This window comes from Mytilus californianus, unplaced genomic scaffold, assembly GCF_021869535.1.
Source record: "Mytilus californianus isolate M0D057914Y unplaced genomic scaffold, xbMytCali1.0.p SCAF_7, whole genome shotgun sequence".
In the NCBI taxonomy this organism is placed as follows: Eukaryota; Metazoa; Mollusca; class Bivalvia; order Mytilida; family Mytilidae; genus Mytilus; species Mytilus californianus.
In genome coordinates this window covers 47,669,714-47,680,845 of record NW_026262723.1, presented here as the reverse complement: position 1 = coordinate 47,680,845, position 11,132 = coordinate 47,669,714, and the positions used below count along the sequence as shown (strand labels likewise).

At 30.9% G+C, this 11,132-nt stretch overlaps 1 protein-coding gene across 1 annotated transcript in view; it reads left to right on the top strand.

Moving 5' to 3' along the window:
* Positions 1–531: 531 nt before the first annotated feature.
* Positions 532–11,132, top strand: part of LOC127708155 (guanylate cyclase 32E-like) — a 91,342-nt gene continuing 80,741 nt past the window's right edge. The window contains exon 1 of the mRNA XM_052212997.1: positions 532–1,045. Within this exon, the coding sequence (XP_052068957.1) occupies positions 680–1,045 (366 nt within the window). The 5' untranslated portion in view covers positions 532–679. The remainder of the gene's footprint in view (positions 1,046–11,132) is intronic.

Sequence of the window (11,132 nt, the reverse complement as noted above, 5' to 3'; positions counted from 1 at the left end):
AACTAATTACAAGCTATCAATGAATGATAGTTTTAAGTCTTACTAGGAAATAAAATTAACAGGAGGTAATTTTATGCTGCGAGTTTTTATCTTCAAAGTCTTGGAGAGCAACATCGAAAATGTAACTGCATACTGGGAGCTTAAATATATCTCAGTGATTTCTCAGTGATAAAGCCAGGAAAGTTCTCTGGAAAGTTAATTAAACTGTATCTACACTCCGTGTGTTAAGTGACTTATGAAAACAAATCTATTTAATTTTGTTTCTATTTTTGAACGTTTCAGATATAACAGTTTAACAGCTAATTAATTTCTATGAGAAAACAAAGTTATCAAACAACTAATACTTCGGATCATTTACTTTATCCTCTGTTGGAGAAAAAATAGTAATTTAATTTGCCATTTGTGAAAAATCAAAGTTCACGTTAACTCGATAGTCTATATAATCTCCTGCATCAGTGATGCTGACTTCGTTTGCTTTTCTCAGAGGACGTTAAAAGTAGTCATTATAGTTATATTCGCCACAGAAACAAATTATCGGGGCGGCAAATTTTTCTGCGTCTTTGATAATTACTCAATATGCATGCATGAATGTGGCGTGAATAAGTTTATATTTATTTTTCAGACGAAGCTACAGAAATATTGTTGTGATTGCATATATGGATAATGAAAGTTAACGAAAATGATAAATTTTATTTGTTTTGTGGTGATGTGTTATGGATTTGTGACATTTACTTCTGGAAGTAACGTTATCCGTTTAGGATATTTAACGGGATCGGAACAATTAGGTAAATACTACCAACGCCCTGGCCAATCTATATCAGGTGCTTTAACTTTTGCATTGGACGAAATTAATTCAGACTCGACCATATTACCAAATCATAAACTAGTTTTCATATCTGCAGAAACTTATGGAAGTGAAAAGGAAAGTATTCGGCAAACAGTGGAACTGTTGAAATATAATATTTCTGTTTATATTGGACCTCAGGAAACATGTATACACGAAGGGAGGATAGCTTCTTCATTCAATCTTCCTATGGTATCATATGTAAGTACTTTTTTTATAAATTTAATGATATGTTAATACTTGTATGCTCTACTTCAAATATGAGGAGAGGAAATCACGCACAAAATAAGCACAACTTGGTATGTGTGTAGGTTTGACTTGTGTTTTTCTTTTTGTCTTTTCTCCTTTTAACCATGATGTTGTCTGTCACTCTTCGATATATATGTTTTTTTTATCCCCTTTTTATCTTATCTCACATGTTATTAATATTTTCGTTTGCCAAAAGAGAAGAATATATTCTATACAAATTCCCATCTTTTACGTACCTTTTTAAGTGGAATGTCCGTGGACTAGAAATTATAGTTTGCAAAAGCATATACAATTAACAGACATGTATACATTTAGTATGGTCCGAATTTACTATAGTGATAGACAGGATTTTTAGATATACGATTGATTTCAGCGGTAATCGACACATTATAATTTAAAACAAGTGGCACTGCATGCAGTTATTAATGTAAAATTATAGAAGATATCAGCCGTATATATGTCAATGAGTCAGAAACCAAAAACACACGAAAAATTACATTACTCTGAGTATTTTTCTGCACAAATAAGGACTATTTATGAATTTGTTTTCCCTTCAGGCTGCTCCAACTTATTAGACAATGTTGTCAGTGATTATTAGACTTTTTGCTTGTTTACATGCATTCCCTTATGTTTTGGTGTTCATACATTTCTTATATCTATTTGGTTTGGTTTGGTTTGGTTTCGATCTGACCTGATAACGACAGAAACACGTAACATAAGGATATTGGTATCATTTTGTTTTCATTTGTTAACTTTGCGCGATGATTTTCCGTCATCTTACATAAGAATGTACTTAAGTTGCAGCAACAGGGCCTTTAATTGTTATTGTAAAGATACGTTTTATGACAAGGAAAATTTTCCGTTATAATGATTAAGATTAGTTCTGACAGTTTTTCTTGTGATCTATAAATATATGGTTTTGTCTTGTGTTCTATAATAATATGGTTTTGTCTGTGACGGGATATGTATCTCACACTTTACCGAATTAATGGCTGTTAGTCATTAAAACAGTGGAATTATAATTATATTATTGAAATTTTGCCTGGGATATTGGTTTGGTGTCTCCGCATTGCCGACTATCGTACATCTCATTTTTTTTGTACCATGAAAAAACAAAGATATACAACATGATAGAGCTTCATTAAACATTTAATCATAATAAAAATTCTACGTATCAAACAATTTTTTTAAATTTTACATTGACTTAAAACCCGTAAAATCTTCTAGGTAGCCTATGTTATCATGACTAATTTTGGAACATGTATTTTCATTATAAATCGTCTTATCACCACGTTTTATGTGTTATTATTCTACTCACATAAACGATTTAATTGTATTAGAAGTAGAACCAATTTCATACGTAATGATTCTGAATTGGACATAGATAATCCTTATAAATATGTAAATTGGATATTTTTTTTATTTCATTGATGTTTTACATCTGTAAGTTATGAAGTGTAACATAGATTAAATATGTCAAGCATATTTTTTTTCTTTTTCAGTATATATTGGCTAAAGTTTCTCGTTTCCCCTTTGGAATCGACGTTTATTTAATATCATCATCATTGTCATCTTTATGTCAATGTCTATAACGATGATTTTACTCTATCCTTCAAAGAGAGAGAGAGTGTGAGAGAGAGAGAGAGAGGAAATCCTATTATCTATGTATTTATTCATTTGTTTCATTGTATTCAAAAATCTTAATTACTAATATTGATACTATAATTAGTATTACTATAATGCCATTGTAATAATAGTTATTATTATTTTGTCTACAATATAATCAACTGTGTTCATATTTAGATAAGATCTATTAAGGTGAGACATTGTGTTGTTTGTAACTAGGAAAGTATTTATGGAAAAAGATAGATCATTTTATAAGAACTAAAATATCTATATATATTTATAGCATTTTAAAGAAAAAACAAAAATAGTCATTTTTTGCATAATTTCTTCTGTTCTTAAATTGCTTTTTGTTAATAACAAACCAAAGAACTATCAATCATGCAATTTAGTAAAATCATGAAGGGCACAGATTGACGTATTCTAGAGTTCATATCTAAATAAGTCTCTATAATTTACATCTACAATTTAAATACTTCAACAAACTGTTTGCTGTTTTACAAATAATTAGAAAACAGTAACTTCGAGCTAAACCTAGTGTTCGTTGACAATAAACTAGGATATATATACTTACAGGATGATATAGTCAGTTTTAAGTAAATATCCAGTAAAATTAAAAAGCAAATTGATATCTTAAAATTTGAGCGTTGAATTCTATGTACGGATATTGATATTAGGTATTTGTATTTATTAGAAAGTAATTTTCTTATGAATTCCTATTTCTATGACTGATCATGATACAAACTTTAGAATTGAATCTGAATTCTCTGAAATTGAAATTTCTAACGTATTATGTCAAATAAAGATGCGCTGATTGACATTATCTAAAATTACTGCATTTTCATGTCTTCCACTTCTATCAGACACAGTGGGTTTGTAAAAAGATGTAAAAAAAATTCAATAACTAGGTTGATTTTTCATCAAGTAAGTTTGCAAAGATAAAATAAGAACGATTCGGTTTTACAATTTTAAAATCGTGTTTATTTGATTTTGAGAGGTCATTAACATCTTTTTTAAAGAGATCATTACCAAAGTTTTTAGAAAGTAAACCATTTATAACTAGACGATTAGCTAAGCGAAAATAATGAGAATCAGAGATATTGATAATTTGAAGAACGTAATATATCTAAAATCTGGAATTTAAAAAAAAAAAATTACAAACAATAAACCTATGTAATAATAACCCCAAAGATAAGTTGTCCTTTAAACCTTTTACACAGTGAATTGATATAAAACAATTATCCAAAAAGGAAGAAGTCAAATCCAGTTCAGAAAAGATTGTTCGTTAATGATCTCTTATACTTTTGACTGTGTCCTACATTGTATGGTCTGTATAAACAAGACTATACTTTACTTAAACAGTCAAAATTCAAAAAGTAGGGAGACATCTGATAATGATTGACAATATTGTAAAGTATATTTTTGTATTTCATGTTCAGATTGAAGGATTACCGTACACACAATTTTGGTAATTAAAAAATCAAAATGATTATTGACTCACCAGCAGATCCGGAAACGTAATTTTTAAAGTCTAAAACAACGATAACAAATTTAAATCTTTGACTAAAAGAAAGTCTGCAGACTATTTTCAGCTTATTATTGTTCTTGTACAGAGATAAATCCGATCACAATCCTTGAAACCATACAAGAAACCTGTCTTTTTTTTAATGGATACTTGACTAAATTTAAAAGAAATCTTGAATGTAGATGTATTAAGTTCAATTTCTTTGATTGCTAGTAACCTGTTAACACTAAGGTTTTGAGTTCGTATCCGGCACGTTTAAGTGTGTTCGACTACGATCTTAATTGGGTAGGATTGTGAATTTTCCTACGGCAGGTCGGTGATTCTCTCCGGGCACTCCGGCTTCCTACACAAATAAAACTGACCGCCACAAAAAAGCACAATAGTGATGAAAGTTGCGTTAAACACTAACCATTCAATCAACGTTTTATCCCGTTCTCCTTTTCCTCGTGCATGACTATCTTCTAAACAAATTAATAATTATCTGATTTTTTGTCTCAAGAAACACGACGGACAAGGCCATGGCGTTGTCTATGTAAACTTTTTTTTTGCACCCATGAGTACCATTTTACTTGAAAGATAAATTGTGAAGGCAGCTTTAATCGATTTTGGTTTATAACCAAACTGATATTCAGATTTCAAAACTTTGCATTGTTAAGGACTGGCCATCCTTCATGGTTTACATTAAAATAAGAAATGACACAACAGAAATATACTAGGTACATGACGACATGGTATGATATTATTACGTTTTATAATATTTTTACAATTTAATTTTTCAGTAGAATTTCACATTTACAAAAGTGTTAGAAAAATGAATTAATGTAAATCTACGTCTCATTTGCAATCATAACACATCTTCTTATTTTTATATTTAGAATCGATTTTTACTGAATGAATATTTCTACTAAATGTAATAGATTTTACTTTGATAATATCCTCCCAACATGCCAACATGTACTGTGATATAAGAACATCTTTATATAACAAATCAAATAATTGCCATATAAATCATTTTAAAAAGATTTGTGACATTAACATACAAAGAGATAACATATAAACATTATATGAATTCAAACATACATAAAAAGACAAAAACAAACCCATAGGAAAACATATCCAATAAAACATCTATAAGTAAAAAAAGCAAAACAATCTATTTACATATCTATATAAATAAATCAAGAGTCCTCTGTCCACAGTTCTAATGCCTGTTTAAAAAAGGACCCTAAGCCTTCTACTTCTTTTGAGGTTGATGGGCAAAGAAGATATTTAATTTTCTCATTTTCTTGCCAGGGCATAAAATTTGGCATATGTTTAACTACATTTCCTTAAAAGTTATCTCTTAGTTTAGAATTTTTTTTTACAGTATAAAATAAAATGAGCTTCATCCTCCAATGTTTTACAGGATGGGCATAGTCTTTTTTCTTAATATATTTTTAAATGTCTTTCTTTTATTATGGTCGCTAATTCTCATTTTTGTTATGATACTTCTCTTTTCAAAAGACTTTCAGTTTAAGTAATTTTCCATTTCTAAATTTTGCTTCAAACTTTCATATAAATATAATTTACTTTTTTTGTTCAAATATATTATTGTAGAATTTCAAAATTGGTGTTTTAAGTTTTTTTTTAACAACTTTGAGTAATTTTTTCCTTTGTTTCCTCCAAGAATGGGTAATTCTATGTTTACCTCTTTCAAAATATTTTTAACACATATAAACCAGAAATAGCAACCTGATTCATCCAAACTTTTAGAAAGTAAAAAGGATTCATATAATAATGGATTTATTTCAGAATTAGTAATCTTGTTAGGTAAAGTATACTCGGAGTTTTTCTATGCATCTCTAGTGGGTATCTGCCTAGCTCTGTTCTCACGGCTATATTTGATGAAGATTTTCTTGTTCCGAGGATAAACTATATATGCATTGCAATCAGTGATTTTACAGGATTTGCTATTTTAGAATACAGGGACCATTATAAATATTTGGTTAGAAATAATAATTGGCTAAAAACCACTCGAGATTTTCCAGCTACAGTTTACTGTTTATAAAGCCTTTTCAAAATAGACTGATTAGTTACAGTGCAAATGTGAGTAACCGACTAATCTTGACGAAAATACTTGAATGAAGACATACAACTTTTTCTAAATTGATTTAAATGTTTTCTCCCTCGGAAAACGATTAATTAAATTTTTCTTGGTTTATGATATTAATTATCACAATGTATCGGTTTTTAATGATTAATTGGCTTTTTATGATCTTTGTCTGTTCTGAAGACTATATAAATAACACAAATGTCTGCACAATCAAGTATGATTGTAACAAACGTTTTGATAACTCAGATTACTTCAGCAAAGTAATTAACTTCCGGTTCCATATGATAGAATGCTTATGGTGTTCGGAAATAAAAATAAGTGACAAGGGTTCAGTATAGCTACGCGCCATTCCTGTTAAACAAATTTAGGCAGGCGATTAAATCGAGGAAATGATTTATGTTTCCATCAAGCAGTGGACTTTTATAGGGACTGCGACGGAAAGATAAAGATACTTGTCTGAATATTGTTAGGTCAGACATGACATTGAAGCTTAACATAAAGACATAGTTTAATAACACAGAACTAAAAACAAATTTCAAATCGAAATACGTGGCACTCACACAACCATTACAAAGCTGACTAAATTACATCTCCTGTGCACTAAAATAGACCCATGCAAGTTATGGAATACTAGTTAATTTACAGTTTAAGAATTCCAAACACGAAGGTTTGTCGTAGGCATATTGCTTACGTTGTTATTGAGACAATATAATCCGTCAGTATATATTGGTTTTGCTGTTAATATGAATAGAGGAAGATGTGGTGTGAACCTTCATGTATAATTTTTCAAGTTTATTTTTTATTTGAACGTGGTTGAAACGTTAATATTCGAATAATTTTGATAATGTTTTATACTAATTATTTTTCAATCTACACATTTATGTTTGTCACATGCATTCAGGTTATCCAGTGGTATTGACTAAAACTCAAACCGACTCTGGACAGTAGAATATCTGGTCGAGCATATAGAGAAGTAACTCTTCTAAAAATAAAGCATAAACAATTCAAAAATCAAAATGTCTTTTCTTTTCAGTAATAATTAATCATGTCATAAAAACAAAAATAAGTAGATGTGGTACGGTTGTCACTATCAAAGTTAAGTTGGTCAAAGTTTTCGTTTACCAGGTAAACTTGGTCCAAGTCATCTGTTGTCACTATCAAAGTTTTCATCAAAATCTAGGCCAATGAAAACTTTAACAAGGTAAACTTGGTCCAAGTCATAGGTTGTCACTATCAAATTTGTTCATCAAAAACTTGGTCAAAGAAAGGTGATTGGATAATTCCCGTCCAAGTCCATCCGAGTTTCTTGAAAATAGGATGAGATTCTTTTTCATCCAAGTCCTTCAAAGTTTTTGATCAAAGTTTTCTTTGACGATTGTCACTATAAAAAAATCCATCAAAAACTTTTACCAGGAACACTTTTACAAGAAAACTTGGATAATGACAACGTGCCTTAAAACAACTATCAACAAGAGACCAAATGACGTAGACGTAAGCAACTATAGGTCATCGTACGGCCTTCAACAATGAGAAAACTCCATACCGTATAGTAAGCTATAATAAACGACCACGACATAAACATTGAAAAGAGAGAACCACCGGCCAGACTTCTGTACAAAATAATAAATCAAAAATAAATATGAAAGACAGTTGCCAACTACAACCACTGGATTGCAGGCTTTTGACTTGGGACTTGCACATACAAATGTACTAAATATGTCGGGTTAAAACATGTTTGAGAGCGTTCGATCCTTCCATAACATAGGAGAGGTGTGTAACAGATCAACATGAGATCAAATTGCTAAAATCGGTTACTATTTAGAACCACAATTGTGTGATTTTTAAGTAATTTTTTATACTGTGTAGTCGAAATAAGCTCACGTAGTTAATATATCTCGGTCGCTATGTCATTTTCTGTGGTGACATAATATATCTCGGTCGCTATGCCATTGTCTGTGGTGACATAATATATTTCAATGATGTTATCTATATGTATCACTGGTAAATTAAAATTTTTCTTAAAACCTATAAATTATTTCATAGATATATGCAAAGATTTGGTTTGGAAGATTGGCTGAACATGTAGAAAACCCATTACAAACGGTAAATCCCATCCTCATTTTTACGGTGATGTTGCTTATAAGATTCAAATTAACCTATCGATCATTTGAATATACTCATTCTAAAAGGTTATCAATTTGACACCTTAAAAAGATCTTTGAGTATTTTTTTTCTTCGGTTTTAACATTGGTTTGGTTTTTAATAAATTAAAACATATTAAATATAGATTCCTATATACAGTTATATACACAAACGGTGCTTACATTATGTCGATACTTAAATTTTAGCATAATCCAAAGTCATGCTTTCTCAGATTTTTATGACGTTTTACACTATATCCATTGAATGTGTACTGACTGATATTTTAGTCTGGGAACATGATTTAGTTATAAGTTGTAATTGGCCTTGAACTAGCTTTCAATGTAAAAAAATGTCTTCCAAATCTAGATCTCCCTCTTCGAGCTTTGGTGACATTCTTCCACATCTTCATCATCCGCTAAGGTTACATTACATTAGAACTATTCTTTTTTCACTGCCTGTTTAATTTTCTAAAATGTGTGAAAGGTTATACACGTGACAAGGGATGCATAAATACATTTTCTCCAATGTACCGACTGGTCAGTATAATTTGTGATGTAGCTCTTTTCCGTCTTTATAAACCAGTTAGATCGGAACCTTTACTTGATGAAAAGAGGAAATTCCTTCCAGTTCATTTTTCCAATTAACGGAATTGATGCCATCAACATCAGCAACGTTTTTAATCACAAAGAGGTAATATCTAAAGTTCCACTTTATTTTCAAAATCAGCCTGTTCCTATTGTATCCTACAGTTACATCAAAACCATTGCACCTAAAGTATTCAACTATAAGCAAGCATTGCAGACAGGACCTTGATTGAGAGGAATACCTAAAAGAACCCTCTGACATGTGACTGTTCCACTCGCCTTATATTCATAGCCCTCTGGCCATCTTATTACTGGGGATCTAAACATAATTCAACATGAACCTCTCCGAAAGGTGATATCACATGGTCCTAATTTTAGAGAACCCAACACATCAATTGGAACCATAACTTCAAAATAATTATGGATTCCACTGAGGACTATGCCAGAGCATGGGATAAAGCTTTAAATAATATTGTCTTTGTATGTAAATCATACTACTACGAGTGTCTTGTTAAAGAATTAGGTACACATGAGCACTCAGGTAATGCCACATACAAAAACATATCATTTGACAAGGATGAGATTTTGGCGAATCATTAGTCCTTCATGGTTTCTATGAACATTACATTGAACAGCAAATATGAGGACTTACCTTGTTTGTATTGGATACCTAAGCTTAACAAAATCCGTACAAACAACGGTACATTGCCGGCTCATCTGCATGTTCTACAAAGAAATTGTCCATTTAGATTGACAAAAATTCTGTCCGCAGTGAAAGAGGGTCTTCAGAAATACTGTGAAACTGTTTACTCGCGTAGTGGTATTAACCATATGTGGATTCTAAAAAATTCTAAAGAACTTCTGGATAATTTTAAATCTCGAACTTTCTCTGAAATTAGTTATATCAAAACTTTTGATTTTTTAACCCTGTATACCACCATTCCCCATGTGAAATTGAAAAATCGTTTAGAAGAAATAAGCCACAATGCTTTTCAATATAAAAATGGTAGCAGTCGCTTTAAATTTATTGGTTTGGGTATTTTGTTAATAGTGAACAAAAGGTAAAACATGCTACACAGAGGAACAAGTGATCAGTTTCTTATTGACAAAATATTTGTAGAATTTGGAGGTATACTTTTCTACAAATTGTCGGCATTCCTATGGGAACGAACTGTGCGCCTATCCTTGCCGACCTCTTCTTATTTTCCTATTAGTCAGAGTTCCTTCAGACAATTGTCAAAAACAAGAAGATCAAAGAAACCAGATCATTTAATTTCACATTCAGAAATATTGATGATGTTCTTTCCATTAACAATCCAAACTTTTCTGATTGGGTTCCATTAATATATCCTCCAGAACTAGAAATTAAAGAAACTACAGACACGGCTTCCTCCCGCCTCATTTTTAGACTTATACCTCGAATTTGACAGAAACGGAAATCCTAGTACCAGAATCTATTACAAACGAGACGATTATAAGTTTGAAATTATAAATTTCCCCTACCTGAGCAGCAATATACCAACTTCACCTGCATATGTGATATACATTTCCCAACTCATTCGGTATTCAAGAGCTTGCAGCTGCTACTCAGATTTTATAAAACGTCATAAGTGTCTGAGCAGAAAGATGATGAACAATCTTGTGTCAAAGAGCGTCTCGTCCTTTTTCTAAAACAGTTCATCGGAAGATACTTAGGCCTTGTTGATAAATATTCCGTCTCAACTTCACAAATATTACATGATGGTCTTGACGTATAGATTCTAGGTACTAACGTTATTTGTTATCTTAATTGCGTATTATAGTGTTCTTTTTATTTGTCTTTTTTTTTTAAACATTTACTGTTTAATCCATTTTTGGTTATATACTTTTGGCTCGGCTCGGTATTTATGCATCCCGCCATTGTGTCATTGTGCTATGGACATTTTTGTATTCTTGTCTTCCATTTTTTCTTATGTACTTTGTCTATGATGATAGAGTGTCTATATGCCATTTTGTTTTTCTTTGTTGAAATAGTTATTTGTTTTTATAATGATTAAGATTATAACACAATGTTGACTGCTGTACCAGACAGGC